This window comes from Lampetra planeri, chromosome 35, assembly GCF_965212315.1.
Source record: "Lampetra planeri chromosome 35, kcLamPlan1.2.h2, whole genome shotgun sequence".
Classification (NCBI taxonomy): domain Eukaryota; kingdom Metazoa; phylum Chordata; class Hyperoartia; order Petromyzontiformes; family Petromyzontidae; genus Lampetra; species Lampetra planeri.
In genome coordinates this window covers 2,844,364-2,866,760 of record NC_136141.1, presented here as the reverse complement: position 1 = coordinate 2,866,760, position 22,397 = coordinate 2,844,364, and the positions used below count along the sequence as shown (strand labels likewise).

At 47.6% G+C, this 22,397-nt stretch overlaps 1 protein-coding gene across 2 annotated transcripts in view; it reads right to left on the bottom strand.

Annotated features, from left to right (window-relative positions):
* Nucleotides 1-13,212, bottom strand: part of LOC144730268 (E3 ubiquitin-protein ligase SMURF2-like) — a 33,650-nt gene extending 20,438 nt beyond the window's left edge. For both annotated transcript variants that reach the window (XM_078610941.1, XM_078610943.1), the window contains exons 1-4: nt 13,040-13,212; nt 6,503-6,541; nt 4,076-4,184; nt 1,780-1,913 (exon numbers count right to left, since the gene is read on the bottom strand). In XM_078610941.1, coding sequence (XP_078467067.1) covers nt 1,780-1,913; nt 4,076-4,184; nt 6,503-6,541; nt 13,040-13,091 — 334 coding nt within the window. In that variant the 5' untranslated portion in view covers nt 13,092-13,212. The remainder of the gene's footprint in view (nt 1-1,779; nt 1,914-4,075; nt 4,185-6,502; nt 6,542-13,039) is intronic.
* Between the last annotated feature and the right edge of the window lie 9,185 nt (nt 13,213-22,397).

Genomic DNA, 22,397 nt, shown 5'->3' with positions numbered 1-22,397 from the left:
CTCGCGTGGGGATAAAGGGATCAAGTTGACCACAGGGGCCACGGGTTGATTTGCGAGTCACGCACTCTGACCACAAAGCCTCCTGTTTGGATTTCGAAAAGGTCTGGCTTTAATGAGACGCACTAACCACGTAGCGGGAGAGTGATGCGAATTCCTGCAAGTGTTTTGCTCTCGATGCAACTGCTGAATTATACAGGGTCATCCGTTTACAGATACCACACCGATTTATAATGACACTCATACTTTCTTCGCAACAGGGGTGATTGAATAGCGTGAATGTTGTAAGCAAATTAGAATGGCTATGTTGGTGGACAAAGTGTATTGAGATTGATGAGAGATGTGCAGAGGCTTTCAAGTTCACGATCATTTCTGCTGAATATTTGAGTTCGGTATCTAGAAACGGATCGCCCTGTATTTTACAATGCGACTTGTATTTTACACGGTGCCGAGGGTACAACGTTTCCCCCCCAAGATGCCGTATGAGAGGAGAGACAGCACAAGTGCGGGGGGAGCAAGGGAAAACTAAAATAAATAAAAACGCAACGAAGATGACTATGAAATAACAAGGCAGACAGAAAAGCGAGCGGCTGGCGGAGGAGGAGGAGGAGAGGAAGATCTGAAACTTAGACTTGAACAGGGAGAGGAGGACAGCAGTGCAGACAGCCTGGAGGAGGAAGTTCCAGACAGCGTGGTCTGCAGAAGGGAAGGAGCGACCTCCTACTGAGCAGAGGCAGACAGTTATAGTCACACCTCAGCATAAGAAAAATATTTCCCTTCCCCACCCCCGCCGCTTGGGGTATGTCAATATTTCCGCCGAGCGTGTAAAAAAAAACTCAAAGCCAGCAAATTCCTTTTATGGGGCACAAAATCATCTTCCCCCTTTTTGTGGCAAGTCCATCAGTTTCCACGTTGTTTACATTTCACGTAGGACTATCAACGTGCACGTCATGTTGTGGCCAGAGGCACGAGAAAACCGAGATTGAGATACGATTATCCACATCGTAACTGGCGTAGCAGTAGCACCCGCAAGCTGAACACAGCACACAATGATTTTGGATGCAATGATTCATCAACTCAAATCGATTTTTACACGTGCCGCACATGCATTGCGAATGTGCGTTTAAAGAATGATTTTCAACATTTTTAAGTTTAGATTTTATATCGCTATAATTCTTTACAGAGTAGCGGTGGCGCAGGGGTTAACCCACTGTGCCATGGACACGATGATCCGAGTTCGGTTCCCAACTGTGGCTAAAATCAGTGGCTGAAGTCAAGTCAAACAACTCCCCACGACGACATAGGCAGGGGCCTTCATCCAGCAGCGGATTGACAAAGGGCTGTGTAGAATTCAAATAGATCATACAGATTCACATTACTTTAAGATTATAAACAAAAAAAGACTTAAGTTTGAATTGTGGCGATGGAATCGGGAATAAATCTTTCACATGCATAATAATTAAAGTTAACAACCAATAATGTGCATTTCCACAGAACATTCCACAGGCGTCTGGGACACGCAAAACTTTAAGGAACTCGGTGTTTGCAGCTGAACTAAATCATCTGTTCAACAGACATTCCTCGCTCCCATGAAGACGGGTGGAAACTAAAATGTAAAAAAATCCCAACCTCAACAATAGGAATTTTCCCCACGAGGCCACAACGCAATGTGGTCAAAAGGTTAAGCGGCAGCGGCGGTGCAGGCGCGCGTGTGCGCAAGATCAGCATGAATCCAATGGGGGGGGGGGGAGGGGAGGGGGGGCCCGCCGAGGGCCGACTCACATCCCGTGTCCTTGATGCGAGAGATGAGGTTGGAGAGCAGACGCACGCAGCCCAGGAAGCCGGCGCCCTGCTTCTTGTGGATCTTTTTGCGGTTCCACACGCTGATGGTGATGGAGTCGGACTTGCTGATGTACCTGCACGCCACAAAACAGAACGAGGGGTGAGGGGCAGGGTGGGGGTAATTTTGAGAGCGTAAGCGCCGCTTTATCTCTTTCTCCCTGCGTTTGATAGGCTGCTCAAATAACGCGACGGCCGACGGTGCTTTCTTTGGACGGGCGCCGGTTTCAGAACAGCGCGGGGCGGGGCGAGGGGGCGATACGCTAACGGCCGCTTGTGCGGTAAGGATGCCGTTTGTATGCCACGCGCGCAGCGGCGGCGGCGACACTTAGCAAAGTCAACGAGTTTAAACGGCCGAGTACACAATACCTGCCGACAAGAGACGCCGTGTGAAAAGAAGGAAAGTGTACGACCACTTAAGGCAAAGACGAGAATTGTATCGCGCAAAGCGGGAAAGCGTGCGAATGGGTCAATGGACTGTCGGCCACGAAAGCATCTACATAAGAGAATTTTGGGTTAGATTCGCATAAATATAAACGTGTCGTTACCACCACCACCACCACGCACAGCCAATTAGTAAGGTTTGTCACGTAAACAAAACATGCCAATTCGTTTACAATTCGAGTACGACGTGTCGCCAGTAATTACAACAACCAGCATCATCGTTGTGGAGAACCCTCCTGTTTCGGTCTTAAATAGATGAGGGATATATGTGCAGAGGACTATTGTGGGTATCCCATGAGGGGGCGAACGGGTTGAGAGTCATGTGGGGCCAAGGATGACGTAACGTTATGGGTTACATACTTTTAGGTTTTTTCGGTAAAGTCACGTAGGTAAAAAATAAGAAAATAAATTTAATTCATAATAGTAAAATAAAAATCACGACATTTCGGAGGCAACACAAGCTTCCTTCTTCAGGTGGAACCGTCACAGCACGCTTGCTGAAGACGGAAGCTTGTGTTGCTTCCGAAACGTCGTGATTTTTATTTTTATTTTACTTTTATTAATTTTAATGTATTAATTTTATTTTTTACCTACGTGACTTTACCGAAAAAACCTAAGAGTATGAATCCTTGCAGTCACGAAAGCTTCAAATCCAGAATTACGGGTTACGTAAGGGGCTTTCGGATGGCACTTGCGAGAAGGTGGGCGGTGCCGAGCTGGGGGGAGGGCCGCCCAAAGGGGTTCTTAAGGGGGACCCCGTGACGGGGGCGAGGTCATCGTTGGAGGCCAGGGTACGGAGCGGCTGGAAGAGGGTCTCTCTCCTCGTCACGGAGCGGTGTTGGCCGATCCCCCGCTCCGGGCAGACGAGTGAGTGGGCCGAGAAGATAACCGGGGTCGGCTCTTAATAGTTACTAAGTGTCCGGGTGAAGGACCGAGACAGAGTGCACCTACACTGCTGTGAGTGGAGGATGCCGAGTGAGAAAGTGTTTAACAAACGGCAATATCGCTTATAATATTCCTCATCTCCGCATGGTTCTACTGCACAACCTATGTGATGTCGTCACTTGTGAGCCAATTAGGTATAAAGGCCGGTGGGGGGGGGAGGGGTTAACGTATGTATATCATAACCCAACCTCTATTATGGATATTGGTCGCAAAAGCCTACGTGTTCAACCGAAAGCATCTCCGTCGGCCAAAACCAACATTGGGTGGGTGGGTGGGCGGCGGTGATTCTCTCCTGCAACTTCCACATGCCTGTCGCAGGGGCTGTTCTTCATAGGTTTTAGCTTGTAAGGCATCATTTACCCAATGAAATTGCATTGAAACCAAATTGCAGGGGGGGGGGAAATTCTAAAAAATAAAAACAAATTGTACACACGAGCAGTAACGATTCTTTCCCCCTGGCGAATCAACTGTCGTGATGCAGGGTTGTAATTCATTTAGAGAATCTATTAGATCGTACCATTGTGGAGAATGCACTGGCCTCTTAGCGCACAGGGGGGTTCAAGCGAACCCGCTGCACATACAACATACACGAATAACATAAAATAAATGCATCAATTCAAACGCGCGTTATCACTGAACGCGCCTATCAACGTAATAATAATCCGCGTGAATCATTGCACCCACGAGCAAAGGCTGCAGTCTAGCGATTAACTCGCACGTCGTACCGCCACCTCGTTAAACATTTGCCGCGCACCCTTCGCCACGACGGGCCCGAGAGAAAGAGTGTACAGCGATACACAGTGAAGCAGAGCGTTGTCACAGTGGCAGCCGGACGTTGCGAGGCGCTTACAGGTCATAGTGCTGGTTCCACTTGGGGTCCAGAGTGTTCCTCACGGTGTCGGTGGAGTGGCACTCGCCCGAGCCCTCCACCATGATCTTGGCGAACGGATCCGGCAGCCCTGCACGCGGTCGGTCAAGCACGACGGCGTCTTTTATTTATTACCGAGTTCGCAAGCGCCGGCCAGACTTTAAGCGAGCCGGACACGGCGAGACGCCAGCCTCCCAGCCACTCGCGCACTGCACCTCCTCAACCACCCACCCTGTTACCCACCTCACCACACACTTCGCTCACCCAACCACCCATCCACTGATCCAATTATGTCACTAAACCACCCACTCACCCACCAACTCACCTTCAAACCACTCACCTATTCACCCAATAACCCACTCATATTCACCCACCCATCGACTCATCAACCTTCTAATCCACCTACCCACACAGCTACTAAATCACCCATCTACTCACTCACCCTCCTACTCACAAACCCACCTACCCACGCATAAACTGGCAATGCAATGAGCATCAACATGAATAATAATGTAATTGATTGATTTAGAAAGACCTCCGAGCTGTATTCAGGAGGGCCCTGCATAAGAATGTTTGGTAAATTCCTTCATTCTCTTTTAATGAGTACATTGCATGTGGCTATAAACCAGAATACACAGGTACAATCAACGCATGTTTGGTCAAAACACTCGAATATCTGCATTGAGGGATTTGCAAAGCAACTTTTTGTACGGTCATCTCCCGGGCCATGCTGCAAATCTGTGATCCACCAACGCTTGGCACCAAAAGTGCTGGTTTACAGGCGTGTACACGCCACCACTCCCGGTCACAGAATTCTCTTTAGATTTAAAATACAGTTTAAGAAACTTAACTACATTTTCAGGTCAACAATTTATATTTTCACATGCTAAACAGAACCCACTCTTTGCACGAATTGCAAATGCATGAAGAATTAAGCGGCACAATAACGCACTTGAATTGCCATTTCCAAGCGGGCTTTGCTTCTGATAAATGTACGGAAACAGTTTTTGACAAATGAATGCCTGGAAAAGCCCAGGCATTATTTACTTTCCTCAGGAGCCTGGAGATGACGAGTTGGCAAGGGCACTGCATTTTCCGCGCGTCCGCAGTTGCCGGTTTCAATTAAAGCCGGTGCAGGGAACAGACGGGGAACCACAGCCTAGCACGTGACTCCACCATCGCGGCTCCGGTTTTGGCGATCACTCAATTAACCTGTGGCCACATTGCAAATGCGCACGTATTGCACACAATGCCGAAACAATGACATCCCAATGCTTCTTCCCCGTAGGTTTTTCGCGGTTGCGCCGTACGGCTGTCTGATGTGTTTGCGTTGTTCAACGTTTCGAGTTCCTAAAGGATCTCCCAGCACGTGGGAGTGAAACGTCGGACACCGTGACGGAGATGAAATCTAAACACAATTTAGTGACTGGCAGGATTATCATTTTAGTCTTAACGCTGAAACCGGTGAGGAGTTTACAGATGTGTCGCTAGATACATTTGGCAAAACAAGCGAGCAAAGTAGACTTAAGTGCCGAAAGAGATTATAAGGACGGTCTGCAATAGGGGCAGCTGAGAAAAGGAATTGAGAAACTGCCAGCCCCGTCTCCGATGATTTTCACTACACATGGACCGCACATTAGCAGCAGCGCAAAAACACTTAAACAAGAGCCATTTTCGGTTACTGTCATTTCTTCCTGTGGCCGTCACGGTTTAACGCTGGCTTCTACCAAAGGTGGTGGTGGGGGTGTAAAAAAAATATAACTCTGGCTGAACTTGCTGGAGAGGAAAAGGAGTGAGGCACTGCCAGTCGCCTCGCGTTTGCTTCCCGATGAAAAATTCAGGCTCTCCTGGTAAAAACTCCATGCCTCGCCGAGTAAGAATCTAGCACGTGACCGGGTACAGATGGTATCATGTGACCTTCTGGGGTCACGATGGACGCCCCCCCTCCCACATCCCCCCCTCCCACATCCCCTCCTCCCACATCCCCCCCCCCCAATGCCCCCCCACGCCCCTGCGACGCCCACCGCCACCACCGTCGACTGACGCCTTGGGGCCGACGTGCTGTTGACCTTCACGGTCTCCGTAGCAGCCACAAGGTCACGAGGAAAGTATTTTTTTTAAAAGGACCGGATCCCAAGTCCAAAAATACAACCAGAAACCGCAGAGTTGATGGACAGCACGTACAGCTGGGCACAGGGCACCCACTGGCGATTGGACGCGGCGGCGGCGGCGCCGCTAAGCAGCGCAGAGCAAAGTCGTCGCGTAATTTACTATTGTTAATTGTTTATAGTGCGTAGGTTTGTTGATAAGTGAGCTCATGTATATGAAGGTGCGGGGAGCAAAGTGTGCCCTTGCTGTTCGCAGCAGAAGACGGAGGGAGGGAAGGGATGTGGGTGAAGTGGTACTCACTGAAGAAATCTTTCTTGGCCAAGTTCTTGGCACACAGCACTGCAAAACAAGAAGCCCGTTCATGCACTCGGTTAGAAAGCTGAAAACCAGAGACGTAACTCCAGCCACGTGCGTAACAGTTTCACTGGGAACTGCCAGGAATTCGAGCACTATTGCCATTCACTCTTTTTTGAAAACTACAATTCTTGTTCTCAACCACTTTACAGTTAACGGAACCGTTGCAAACCCGCAAAAGCTAGTAATACGTACACATTACAACCGATGACTTTTTCTGATGTCGCTAAATTGCTGCTGGACTTTTCGTTTTTTCCCCCCACCGCAAAATCCCCCGAACGCCGGAGCCAAACCTAACAAAAATCCAGCGCCGACCTAACGTTACATGGGCGTATTTATGTAAACACCGTAATGTGCTGCCTCTCACCGAGTGCGATAGAGGGCTGGGCATTTAAATGGAGGCCATGTGGAGGGAGCTGCGTTCGCAAACGACGCCAAACGACTTTCCCACCAACATCTCCCAGCAAAACGGCGTCAACGACTTTCCCACCAACATCTCCCAGCAAACCACGCCAAATACTTTCCCACCAACTTCTCCCAGATAAACTACGCCCACGACTTTCCCACCAACATCTCCCAGCAAAACCACGGGAACAACTTTCCCCCCAACATCTCCCAGCAAACGGCGTCAACGACTTTCCCACCAACATCTCCCAGCAAACGGCGTCAACGACTTTCCCGCCAACATCTCACAACCAATGGCACCAACGACTTTCCCACCAACATCTCCCAAAAAAAACACGCCCATGACTTTCCCACCAACATACCCAAGCAAAACTGCACCAACGACTTTCCCACCAACATCTCCCAGAAAAAACACGCCCATGACTTTCCCACCAACATCCCCAAGCAAAACTGCACCAACGACTTTCCCACCAACATCTCCCAGAAAAAACACGCCCATGACTTTCCCACCAACATCCCCAAGCAAAACTGCACCAACGACTTTCCCACCAACATCTCGCAGAAAAAACACGCCCATGACTTTCCCACCAACATTCCCAAGCAAAACTGCACCAACGACTTTCCCACCAACATCTCCCTGAAAAACTACGCCAACGACTTTCCCACCAACATCTCCCAGAAAAAACTACACCAACGACTTTCTCACCAATATCTCCCAGAAAAACCACGCACATGACTTTCCCACCAATATCTCCCAGAAACACTGCGCCAATGACTTTCCCACCAACATCTCCCAACAAACGGCACCAACGACTTTCCCACCAACATCTCCCAGATAAACTACGCCCACGACTTTCCCACCAATATCTCCCAGCAAAACCATGGGAACAACTTTCCCACCAACATCTCCCAGAAAAAACACGCCCATGACTTTCCCACCAACATCCCCAAGCAAAACTGCACCAACGACTTTCCCACCAACATCTCCCAGAAAAACCACGCCAATGACTTTCCCACCAACATCTCCGAGCAAAACTGCGCCAACGACTTTCCCACCAAGTTCAACTCCCATGCGCTCCCCTCACTTGTCCACCCCCTAAAAGCACTGGCTTTAATGTTCACTTGCACAACTCGGAAAGAATTTACTTGCAGCAATTTTCACTCGCTCAGGTTTTTATATTTTTTGTTGCCGTTTTCATTTTATGTCATCGTAACAGATCGCCGGAACAAATTCCCGCGGGGGGGGGGGTGAATATCACGGTCAATAGAAAGTGAAAACAAAGGACCCGTTCGCGTAAAGCAGTCCAAATCCAGCACACGGCAAAGAATCCGGAGCTATGGCCATTTACGTCGAGCTGGTGGCACGGCTCCATTCCACTAGTGAAGGAATTCATGAAACGCGCGCACACTATACACGGTGGTGAGAGAGAGAAACGAGTGCCGTTTTCCGTTTTTTTTTTCAAGGAGGGCCCCTCGCAAATGCCAGACCCTTTGACATTCACCAAGGCCTCACCTCGAAGGCAAGCCGGTTTGCCTCCGTGTATTAATGAGTCACTTGTTGCGAGAGAGCGTCTCGTGACGCACCGTTAAGCATTGTGCAGTTTACATCCTGATTCCTATCGATGCGTTCTCCGTTCTCCGGTATGCGATGGATGAGAGAGAACATAATGAGCAGCCAGAAACACTCAGCACTTTTGGCCGCAGTCACCACTTCAAAAAAGGCGCCTTACTGTTTGCACCCAGAACTACGCCGCCGCACAGAAGATGCAGACGAAATTAGCAGCGATGTTAAGGAAACGTGAAAACAAAGGGCACTGTTGTGGCAGTGATTGCGACACAGTATACCCAGTGTCTACAATTCATGTTAAACTTGTATGTTCTGTTGGGCGGAGTGGTGGAGCAGCAGTTAGCAAAATGCGCTAGGAACCCACTGACAAGAGTCGAATGCCCGACCAGGGACAACACGAGTGGCAAGTGATATATAAACCGGTCCAAGGCCAAATGCCCTCTCACTAATCAGTAGTTATAATCGGTGTGGTGAAGCATGGTCAAACAACGCCCCCCCCCCCCCATTACCAACATTGCCCGGGGAGACCTTAATCCAGCAGTGGATTAATCAATGTCAGAAAATTATGATATATTACTATATTCGTTTATATTCACACATCAGAGCCTTTAAAACGTGTTATATAGGGTAACCAGTCGTGGCAAATGTACGTAAACTTTACTATGTCACGTGCGAGAAAGACGAACTGACTGTGTTGATTATATAATGAGAGCCGGTGTTGACTGCTGCAGACACATCACAACATTCCTCTCTTCCGTTTCCATTCCACAAAATAATGCTTCAACCCTTCCCCCCCCCTTCCTAGTTTGACCATTTTTACTTTGACCCCAAGCAGCGCTCTGCTGACGCAGCAGCTCCTGCCGCCGCTGCACATACCATTACCACTCTCCTTTTGTATTCCCCGCGGCTCAAACCCCTCGGCGGCGCGAACACGAAAACCCACACGAACGATACTGTACAGCAGGGACAAGCGTGAACCCTACCATAACCACCGACCCCCCGTCCACCCCACCTCGCAACCCATCCAAAACTGGCCCCCCACACTCCTCATTCATACAATGCCGCCACTGGCGAGTCGTTGCACCGAGGCCTTAATGCCTGCCTTTGTCTGGACAAGTGCAACCCCAAAGGCTTTTCTATAATAAACCTTAATTACACGCGCAAGAGTCGGCGGCCAGTGGCATGACGCGCAGTGTTTCCAAGCCAGCACACTGCCAAAAGCCGTCTTCTCAATTCCAATTGTTGTCCCACTTTATTTACTTGCGCGCGCGCGAATATTCGCGTCTACGCCGCGCGCGAGCGTGTTACAGTCGGCGGCGCAAAATGGGATGCAAGCTTTAGTTGGAATTGGGGGACCAACCCCATCTCCCCCTGACTTACCCCACCCCCGCCCCAACATAATTTATTCACGCTTGTACAGATGGACGCGCGGTAACGTCCATCTGCGATGTGTATACAACGCGAATGGTTTCCCAGCTCAAACGATCGTTGGGCAGTGTGGTTTTCATGTCGATCAGCGGCCCTCGGCCAGTGATGGATATTCCACATTGCGGGTTCATGGGGGCAGTGTCTTCATAAGACAACCACTGCTGGGGTGTACATGCACAGCCGCTTTGTTAATCCACTGCTAGATGAGGATTCTCCCTACACGGAGCGGGTGATGGGGGGGGGGGTTATTTGACCAGAACTTCACCGCGCTGGTCAGTGACAGGTTGGAGAAGACAGGGAGCAAATGACATCAGAATCTTTATTTATCCTGGAAAAAACGATGAGCTACGAAACTCTTTTTCATCGATGTCCCGTAGACATGGGAGCATAGGAATACAGTGCAACAATTGATTTTGCTGCGCTGACTTCTGGTTTCTACCACATGGACCTGCAGCCTGAAAACAACGTGGTGGTCACACATCAAAGCACTATCCAAGGCCCCAATATGCTGAGCTTATGAGATCGAACGAAATCGGGCACATTGTTTGCGATTTAGTCCGTCTTACTGAAATGAATGTATGTTCAGGCAGTAATGGTTTCACGAGATATAAACTGTCTTTTTACCAACTCTTTTCTCGCCTCTTTCTCTCAGTAATCGCATCGTAAAATGTTCCCTTTAACTAAAAGCCACTCTCTATACATCCCTCTGATCTGACAAGGAGCCAGTAATTGAAACCGTGAGCTTATTATTCACCACCAGTCATGATCAATCCACTGCTGGATGCAGGCCTCCCCCATCTGTCACCAGCTCTCATTGTCCTGTAAAAAAGCTTCAGCGTCTACACACGACCTGATTTTTATTGCTCCGTCTCCACTGTAGACATCCTCTCAGGCACTTTGCAGCGCATGTTATGTTTACAGTTTTAAAATGGTGGTCAAGTATTTTTGGTATTTTCAGCCTGTCCTGTAACCATGACTAATGTTCCCATGAACTTCGCTCATTCAAACATCTACCCAGTTCAGGACTCGGTTTACCAGACTGACTTTAATCTCATCCAGAGCATGTTCAACCACCATACTGCAGGCCGAAACACTCCTTTCTGCTTCTTTCATTTCTGCTTTTTTCCCCATTACACTCCTCAGTTTCAGCATTCCCTGCCACCGTCTTTTCCCACTATTTTTACAACATTGCTTAATTCATGAGTTGTATTAAGGACCGTCTATTTATTACACCTTCAGCAGTTCAGTTTGTCGCTGACCAATTGGTACGAGTCTTGGGCCTGTACTCTGCAACCTCGATTTTAAAATATGTAACGGATAAACCAAGAATCCCACATCACCCCACTCTTGTTCTGCACATGTAAAACATTAGTAGCCAATGCAGAGGGGAGGTGGCGTGACCCAAAACTGAGCACCACAGCCCCTTCACTGGATCACCACCCAGACCATCAAATGCGCTAACACGGCTCACTGTGAATCATTACGCCCAGTCTGGACCCTGGAATGGCAAGGGCTCGAGACCTTTGTGGTGTAAGAAATCTCACCAAACCTCATTGTTGTTGCCGTCTGGTCTGGTCGTGCCCTTGGCTCAATGGCTACACTGGCGATTCGTGCACAAATCTTTAAAAGGCAAAGCATTTTAAAAAAGCCACTCAGCTGATGTCAATGCTTGAGACCGTTCACAAAGCCTGTGCGAGACCTCACTAACATTGATTGTTGTTTATGTATGGTGGTGCCCTTGACTTTATGACTTTTGAAAAAGCCCTCTGATGTACGAATAATCACAGTGCACTAATAATCATCATCATCATCATCAGCCATGATCAATCCACATCTGGATTAAGGCTTCCCCTAGCCGTTGCAAGCTCCACTGTTCTGCGACCTCACAATCCACATAGCCGCGAAACACGAGCTCATTCCATTGCTCCAATAATTTACTCGACAATAAATGATGCACTGCTGGATGTGGGGTTGTTTGAACTATACTTCACCACACTAGTCGGTACGCATTGACGATGGGGGGGGGGGGTTAGTGGTGCCCATGACCGGTTTCACATATTAATAACAGATGTGCGCGTATGTAACAATGTAATAATGTACAGCTCCCTTTGTCAATGCATTGCGAATGAGGCCTCAGCCACGCCACGTCGGTCGTGGGTTGCTTTGACCATACTTCACCATACCGGTGTTCCGTAAATATATACAGGGCACACAAAAGATACAGGCCAACGTTGCGGCGGTGGTGTGGGAAACCCACTCTTGTTTGATAGCTAGCACCGTGCAAAACCCGGCCGCCTCGCCAAACTACCACCAACAAAGAGAGGGGAGACGAACAGAATAAAAACACAAGGACAGAAAGCCGGGCAGAGGCGGCCAAGGTCTGAACCAGGCAGGCATATCTGCGATCTAACAAGAGAGTGAGAGATGATGATGGTGGTGGTGGTGGGGGGACCTTTGTCTTAAATTTAAAACCCACGGCAAATTCCTCGTTCAACAAAAATCCCCACACCTCGCCCCAGCGCACGGGCTATTTAATTAAGTCTCCTGAGCGAAGGCTTCACGCGCGTGCAATCCCCTTCCCCCCATGTCGTCGTCGTCCTTGTTTATTCTCTTTTTGTTTCGTCGTTTTTATAAATGTCGAGGCAGTCATTAGCTTTAAAGCAGCGTCGTGTGTGTGTATATATACTGTATTATGGCGACCGTAGAGGGAGCTTTTGTGTATTGTGGCAATACGATCTATTTATACAGCCATAGTGGTCATGCAGCATCAACGTGCATTGTTTCTAGACAATCTAACGCATCAATAGACGCCGAATACAAATTAGTCGGAACTAAAGGTCGTATTTGCGGTTAAACCGAGACTTCTTTAAGCGCGCCTAAGTCTAACACGCCTCTCCACCGAGGCCTAGCCACGCCCGCTGAAGCCTTACGATTATCCTAGTTTTCCCTGCGGGGCAGCGAGCGCCCGAGCCCGGCCAAGGCCGCGTCAACAAAAGGCGGCGGTTGGTGGCGCCTGTCGTCGGAACACACACGCGAAGAAGAAGAAGAAACACGAACGAGCACGCAAGAAACGCAGCTCTTACCCGTCAGTCGAAGCTTGGTGGCACCGTTCCGTCGCGTGACCGCGTTGGACATGTTTGTGGCGTGAGGGGAAAAAGCCTCAAATCCGCCCGCTCGCTCGCTCGCCTGTGAGCTCCGTCGCCTCCCGTGTAATGGCTTCCGTCACCTCGCCTCCTTCGCGCAGGACCCGGATGTTCGGGGCGTCCCGCGGTGACGTCACCGCTCGCCTGCACCGCCTCCCGTGACCGGGTTCGATTCCAGCTCTCGGCGAGGAATTGAATATTATAACGCGTGGACTTTTCGCGATCAATTTCATCCGTAATAGCCATAGTCATTTATATGCATTCATTGTGTCCCACCCCTCCCCCAAGTGATGTCATCAAACCCTCTACTTAAGGAACGAAACAGGGTTTAAATTTCGATGTAAAGCTTTCGTGACTGCAGGGATTCATCTTCTTGGTTCTTTCGGTAAAGTCACGTAGAATGGAAATAATAAAATTATAAAAATAAAATATAATAAAATAATTCTCACGACGTTTCGGCCACAACGCAAGCAGCCGTCCTCAGGTGTAGAACAGGTCTGTCTTCTCGACAGACCTGTTCTACACCTGAGGACGGCTGCTTGCGTACCGAAAGAACCAAGAAGATGAAACAGGGTTTCTCCATAAATCTGGCTGTCGCCCTGATTAAGCTGGTTGTAGTTACTGACGAAACGTCGTACTCAGATTGTAAATGTTGTGTAGATTTGCTCTCCAACACACCGGTTAGGGCTGTACTTGTAATGAATTGGCATGTTCTGTTTACGTGACAAACCTTACTAGTTGGCTGTGTCGGGTGGTGGCGGGTTTAACGACACAACATTTACATATTTATGCGATCTAACCCAAAAAAACTGTATTGTTGAGAATATTACGTTTTTATTTATTTCCCAAAGCATTTATTGTTACGTATTTTTGTGCCTTGTTTTTCAAAAGTGATGCGCACCTATTAAAATGCATGAATCGGTGTGTATTATTTTTCATATTCTTTGGGTCTTTCGCTAAAGTCACGTAGATAGCATAACATGACTTTGAGACCCCCCACCACCTACATATTCCTAATCCCATATCTGCATTTGTCATAAATATGCTAAATTCCTCTATTGATATGTAAACGCCTTTGTCAAGGCTCTCTCCTCCTCCGATCCAGCTTAAAAATACGCTGCCAAGCTTGGCGGTGTTCATTCGGACGCTGTCTTTTCGACAGCCCTGTTCTTCACCTGAGGACGGCTGCTTGCGTTGTGGCCGAAACGTCGTGAGAATTTTTATCTTATTATGTTTTATTTTTATTATTTTATTATTTTCCTTCTACGTGACTTTACCGAAAGACCCCCAAAAATATGAATTCCTACAGTCACGAAAGCTTTCAGTCGGTGTATATTACCTGATTTGACATTTTGATCAGAAACATTGACAAAGACTTATGAAACCAAAGCTAAAAAAAGTGCACTGTGTGTGTGTGTGGACAGACACGTGCTTTTGAAATTCCACTGCGCGACAGACATGGAGAGAAACACAACCCAGCAAGAATGCCAACTTTGGCGCAACGATTCCAACCACGCGCTAACGTTGGCCCAACGTTCAAGATTCGCTGGGCACGCATGAAACACATTACGCAAGTTAGTGGCATCGCGTTTGACTTCAGAGGAGCAAGGGGACGGTTTGGGGCTGGAAACGCCGCGGCGAGGCGGCGTAATAGCCGATGGTCGAGACTCAGGACGGAATAGCAGCCCAAAGGTCGAGAGTACGACCGCTGCAGAGACGGAGTGATGACATCAGCTTCCTGTGGCAAGATCTACGCTGATTGTGGCATCGCGATACCCCAAAGGAATGGACGCCTTCATCTAGCAGTGGATAGATGATGCTTGATGATGATCAGCTCAGCAGTGTTTATGAAACTAAAATGTAAAACTAAACCATTTTTCTTTTTTACCAGGTAAGGCCCACTGAGCTTATATAGCTCTTTTCAAAAGCGACCTGGCCACAAATTATAGCTCAAAGAAGCAAGCCTACTCTAAAACGCATGTTTTTAAATGTGGAGGACCCGGAGAAAAATCCACCCGATCAAGGGGAGAGAGACGTGGAAACTCCAAATATACCAGCGTCAGGGTCGGGATCGAACTCACGACCATCCTGTGTTCCAGGGGAGGTAGTAAACATCTCGTTACCGTGATCGATTACAAGAGACCGGCCCAACGTACCATTCATACACCGCGCGCAATTGCTGTACACGTAATTATAGTACTCTGTCCCACCTTGGAGCTATCTTTACACCCACTTATAAACTACACACCACACACAGCGCTTACTCACCGAAGTCCCCAGCTTATTCACCCGTGTACTTGTAAGCTTCTGAATGCTCACGTTTTTATAGGACGACATCCAGCCCACACCGTGACGACCACATCAAGTATTTTATTTACCCAGGGCTTAACGTATTTCGAATAAGACACAGGTAATAAAGTGAACACACATCCACATGTAGTGTAAAGTGGAAATACCGGTACGGGTGAAATTAATGAAAAATGTTAACTCTCCCGTTCGGTACTAGTTGTGAATAAGAATTGAAATTGTGGCCAAGTTATCGGAAAATCCAGCACCATGCACAGGTTGTACAACAACGCGACGTTTTATGAACTTTTTATTATTGATATTATGATTGTCTTGGACTTTGAAATAGAACGTTGCATTTTTGCCATTTCATAAAAGTAAAAAAATAATGTAATTACCATTCACATTTTTCGGCTGAGTTATATATTTTCGAAGCTGTTCAGATACCAGGATCAATGTCAGGGAATTCCTGTAAGCGGTGCAATAAACATAATACAATGCTGTACACGATACACATATTGTACTTCGATATTCGAGTCCTGTGTTAGCTGGGCACCACCGTGGGGAGATGTTAACTACCTCGCTTGGTATACAGGAGGTCGCGAGTTCGAAGTCGACGCTGACGCGTGCTCTATGTTTGGAGTTCGCATTTCTTTATCGCGTGGATTTTACTCCGGGTCCTCCGGTTTTTCCCTTCACATATCGTGCGCTTAGAGTATTTGGCTGCTGTACACTTCCACATGAGCCACTTCGTCGAGCTATCAGTTGCGACCATGTAGTCCAGTGGGCTTTACCTAGTAAAATAAAAAAAAGTTTGGTTTAGTACCGGAGAGCTACTAAAACCAACATGTAAAGGTGTAGCCCCTTGAGAATACTTCCCCACCCCTCGAGGGAGTTCTACAGAACCCTCGAGGCAGGGGGTATTCTGGCCAACCCAGTAAACATGCAACGTTGGGCCAACGTCAGCATAACATTGTAAATCGTTGGACCAATGTTGGCCCAACGAGTCCTACGTTTAATGGGGACCTGCCGATTGACTATGTGTTGAACTTCTTTCGCGCCGTAAGTAGCCAACCGTGCTAATCTGAGGTGGGGGGGGGGGGGTACAAACTAAACACACAAAAAACGATGTATTACTGGGAAGCTGCTGATTCACTAATTTCATGAATCGACTTGTTTATTAACTCGGATTTCAAATAAAAATAAGCTAATTTCACAGTTTACGTGCAAGCACCACTTTGCAAAAATGTACAAAACTAAATACGTGTGCAGTGTAGCACAAGTTAGAGACGAGGTCGTTGCAGGAGGCACCTTCTTTATTGACTCTTAGGTTCATAGGTTCCTTCCGATGTCGTATATCCTCGTCTAGATGCAAACCTAACCGTGTTCCACTGACGACGTCGAACGAGACAGCCAACAACTATCCGGCCGCGCAATGATCTCGTGAAGACGACAGCAACGACGAGACGAGTCCATTCCCAGAACCGGCAAGCCCGGAGCTGTTGATTGGCTCCACCCTGGCCACGCCTCCCTTCTCGAACCCACGAGCGAGTTTCAGGGGCTTCCAGACGAGGTCTTCCGTAAACCTTGCCCCAGTTCCTCCTCCCTGCCGGCACACCCAGTATATGCTCAACGGCGTGTGCGCCAACTGTCCACCGCATTTGCCGCTGCTGGGCAGCAGTCGACACTATGTCACTACACGTGTAACGGTGGCGGACTTAATAAATTTAGATGAATAGAAATCCAGCCCTTTTGCCAATTCACTGCTGGCTGCAGGCCTCCCCACGCCAATGCCAAAGCTCGTGACGCTGTGGTGCCACGATCCATGATCCTTCGGCACATCACCTCACCGCTTCTTCTCCTCTGCAGTCACCATCCCACGTGGATGCCCTCATTTGGCCGTCATTTCATCACCGGCTCTCATCCACCAATAATTATCATACCTCATCGGGATGTCCCATGCCCAAGCCCACTTTATTTACATCGACATCAATGTCTCTGATTTGTACGTGTTCCCCGATGCATGTGTTACTTTGTCTTTCAGTGTAATTCCCAGCGTGTATCTCTCCACGTGTCTTTGCACACTCTTCAGCTTATTCCATTTCCATATGCCTGCAATCCATCAGTGGAGGTCAGTACAGCAAGTGTGGAATAATCTCCCATCTGTTCCATCTGTACGGGATGGAGTGTTGCCCCCTCGCATGCATTTGATTCTTTGGGTGCCGGTTTCCTTCCACATGTAGGCATCTATTCATCGGCTGATAACGCCTTAATAAAGAGGACTGCAGAGTTTAGAGGGGGAATCTGGCACCAGCTCACCACATGAATGTTGCTGCACTTTCCGCTCATCTGTGGTTCCACCCCGCGCCTCTGCTAAAAAATATCAGAGCGGGAAAAACGCACCGATTGAAAACGTTCTTCAGTCACGTTGGTGGGAAAAAAATGTGATCATCGCATTCGGCTTGGGGGGGGAATTATTATTGAGGACACAGGTGGAAGAGGAACGCTGTTTAAATCATTCAGCCAAGGCATGCATGTCCGTGTGTAGCAGAACATTTGGTCCCGAATGCAAATCACGTTGGGTTCGCCTTAAATTTGTACAAGTTGCCTTTGGCCAAAACTACGCCGCGTGCTCTCTCGCCCTTCTCTTATTAATCTCTCCCATCTCGCTAATCTATAAATCTCATTCGTATCTATATCGACATCTCCCGGCGAGCCAGAGCTGGGGTGGGTCGCTTCCAGAACCTTCTTGGGCCGGATCTGGCCCACGGGCTCCACAGCCTGAAGAGCTGTGTAGTCGGAACGCGGACAAGTTTCATTGTGTTGTCAGCGAGACCGCCGACTCGGATCAAGTATGATGAAGACCTGTTCTCTACCTGAAGACGGCTGCTTGCGTTGTGGCCGAAACGTCGTGAGAATTATTTAAATGTTTTATTTTTATTATTTTATTAGTTTCCTTCTATGTGACTTTACCGAAAGAACCAAGAAGATGAATCCCTGCAGTCACGAAAGCTTTAAATCGAAATTTAAAAGCTCTTTGTTGTTTGCCACGACATTTAATGCGCACTGCGTACAAAAAAATCATTCATTTTGACGAAATGTCTCCGCTCTACGACCGACACAATCAACACCGACTGATTTCACCCATCTCACTCAGGGGTTTCGCAGATTCAGCACGAATGTAAATGGCACTCCGGTCGCGTTAACAAATGCTGGGGTCCCATTAAAAGTGATCATCGGATATGCGGGTGGTAATATCACGTCTGCCGTTCGTTACCGGTTGTGACTCATGCGCGCAGCTGCCACCCATTGCATGCGGTTGTGACACAGCAGAGACAGTGGATACAGAACGAACCAAAACATAAAAAGCAGTTCTAACAGAAACGAGTCTGCCAATCTAGATTTTAAAGAAAACTGGAATACTAACATCGGAAGGAAGAGCGTTCCAGACGGCCGCAGAAGCGCATCTGAAAGCGCTCGATGCGGTGAGCGTCTTTGTTCGATGGGCAGCCAAAACTCGCCGCTTTGAATGTTTACCGGAGTTCGCGGGACGATATATGCGCCTTGACAAGATTAGCGAAGGTTTTGCAATGGTTCATTTGCGGCAAGCCCTTTGTGTGTGTGTGTAGAGGGCGACCTTGTATTCTCGATCGGCAACCATCGCTATGGCGAATGGACTCGTGACGTACTCCCCCTCCCTTAGGGGCCGTCCATAAATGACGTCACGCACCTGGGTGGGGGGAGGTCAGACATTTGTGACGATGGGGGGGGCGGGTTGAGAAATGTGACGTCACATCAAAATGCGCAACTTTAAATAAATAGACACATCAGAGTGCAGCGCCATATTAAATCCGCACTAGAATGACAATAGTTTAAAGCGATTTCAAGCATGTTTTATTTGGGGGGGGGCAGAGCCTTGTGACGTCATTTGAGGGGGGGGCTGACTTTGTGACGCCGTGTGACGAAGAGGGGGTGGGTCAAAAATCGTCCAAAATCGCGTGACGTCATTTATGGACGATCCCTTGGCGGGTCGACCACTTTACAAAACACGCGAGTTATTACGACTATCGCCATACGTGCCATCAACCACACCTATCGAGGCACATTGCAGAAACAATGCAAACAATGTGTTGTAAAACAGGTTATGGCGTAAATTGCAAAGCACATGGGTCATGAATCGTTGCTACGGCGGCAGTTTTTTGGAAGCCGATATCTTTGACACTCACAAATCCTTGTAATTATGCTGCATAACGAGGTCATTAGCGCATGCAAAGCCTTTTTAAATTCTTTATATTAAGTTCGTTTGCTTGCTTACGACCGTGCAAATCTTTCGGTCGTTTTTTAACCCACTTCCCGTGATCCAATCGAGCCGACATTTTCCACACAGACTCGTTGTGCGTGACAATTAATGTTCGTGAAAATTTTTTTGCAAAATGTTACACTTTTTAGGACAAAAATATTATATTTAATTACCAATTGCTTAATGGTGCAATGCAATCACCTGACCCATAGGTGGCAGCCATCTCAAGCCAGAGGACGAGAGGACTCTAGCCGCCACGCATATAAAGGATTTAGAGTGAAAAACTTTGTTTTTACGGGTTAATTTTTTAAGTACTCGGGAGATCTTCCAAATGTTTGTAATAATCTTGAAAAACAGAAAATCGGGGCCTGCATAAGAAATTTCGGAATCCGAAATTAGTTACTGATCGATACGAACGCGTGACGTCAGTGAATGACACTTCCGGGCTTTTCACGCCAAATATGGGCGTCACGTGGTATCGGGCGACGTCATCTTTGCGAGCACGAGACGCATTTTCTAACACCGCGAAATAACCGAACATTCGAAAACAATAAGAATAGTTCCTAAAAAAAATCGAAAATCCAAATTAGGATGTTTCAATTGGAAAATTATCCCCAATAAAATGGGCGATTGAAGATAACTACTTGATAAAGTTGATAGAAATGTGCATGTTTAAAAAAGATAAAACACGAGCACCAGATTGAGCATGGAGGTTCCGGCTGAATTCAATCTTTGAAAACTAAAATAATATTTGAAATTCTTTTTTTTAAAACACGCTTTAATGAAATGTACCGTACTCGTAATGGCAGAACTCCACGACTCCAGGAAGTGGCCCCGAAGCTTGCCACGACGCAAGGGAGCGTGGTGATTTACAGGCAACGTGAGTTGAGCGTGGACAATTAGACCCGTAAAAAATATCGATTAAAAATATTTTTTTTTCATTTTCAATGATAGAATATAGTATTGTCATCAGTATGACATACCTATACCAAGTTTGCGGTCGATAGCACATTGGGAAGCGGGTAAAAATTGAGTTACAATATTTTGTAAGGATACAAGACTGAGCGAGTTAAATAAAAGCGTGTTAAATAATAAAAAGGACACCACGGGATTTATTTTTCCCCACCGCGCGAGTTTGTTTGTGCGCCACCGTGCGGATCAATGCAGGGTTGGTCAAAAGTGGCAGCACCTCATTGACTAAGGGTTCAAGCGTCAAACAAAGAGAACGAACCGGGCAGGTGCCATTAACGAGCACCAGAGCCGGCCCAGCCACTAAGCGACCCTTGCAATTGCAAAGGGCCCCGTGGCCAGCAGAGGGCCCGATAGAGTCACTGCTAGCTAGTGGGTGATAACAATCATACATCAAAGGGGCCTCCAACCAAATTTTGCTTAGGGCCCCCAAAGGTCTAGGGCCGGCTCTGACGAGCACCTATGAAGGCCGACACGGCACACGAAGGGGGGGGTGGGTGGCCAGCACCACCACGCCCGGCCGCCTTTGTCTCCCCAAGCAGCGACGTTCACACACCACACCAGGTTCTCATGGAGGCAGAGTCGACCCCTCAAAAAACCAGGACCGGTTCGAATAAATCTGTCACTCGTGTTGTCGTGTTGGCCGTGAGCGGGAATCGAACTCGGGTGGACCAGGTTCGACTTTTGGGGCAAGTGCCGTTAGCGTCACCACCCGCATGCCAGACAAGCAACATTATAATACATCTGTGAAGCGTATCCTCTTGACCATCTTAAGGGTGACCCTTAATCTTCCAACCCTGCCTTAAGATTATTAGATTCTAAATAGGTCACTCCAGACTCACGTGCCATCATATAATTATCATACATCTAAATTTAGATTTAAAGCTTTCGTGACTGCAGGGACTCATCTTCTTGGTTCTTTCGGTAAAGTCACGTAGAAGGGAAATAATAAAATAATAAAAATAAAGCATAATAAAATAATTCACGACGTTTCGGCCACAACGCAAGCAGCCGTCATGTGGAGAACAGGTCTGTCAAGTAGACACTCGTGAGAATAATTTTATTGTTTTATTTTTATTATTTTATTACTTCCCTTCTACGAGACTTTACCGAAAGAACAAAGAATACCATACATCGCTTACGGTACCGTTTATGTCAATTGGAGATTTTAGAAACCCCATAAAATTAAGTCTGTGTCCGTTTTGTTTCTCAAATGTAGTTCTACCCAAAGACGGTTGCTTGTGTTGCAATAAAAACGTCGTACTCTATTATTTAATTTAGTTTCTTTCTACGCGACTTTACTGAAAGAACCAAAGAATTAAGCTGCCACGTTACCATTCGAATTTAGAAATGTACTTTCCTACATTCGTCACGGAATTGGCCCAAGACCAACGCGGGGTTTCTATTTCCGATAAGAATTCTGAAAACCCAGGGGAGGGGGGGGGGCACGGTTATCTGGGTGAATATTGACACTCGCCTCACTTTAGAAAACATCACAAATTCTCCTAAACGGCAGTGTAGCAATGCTCTAAAAATGGCACACGCCCTCCATAAAATGTAATATAAAAAAAAATCGAATACGAGGGTTGCTACGTGTCCCGTTTTCCCAGGATAGTCATCGTTTGAGGGGAGGAGCCATCCTGGGAAAAGAAATCGCTACCAGAAATTCCCACAACATTAAAAATTAAAGTTTGTGGTTGTCCATCGTGTTTTAATGTATAACTCCTCAAGGGTATTCGGCGT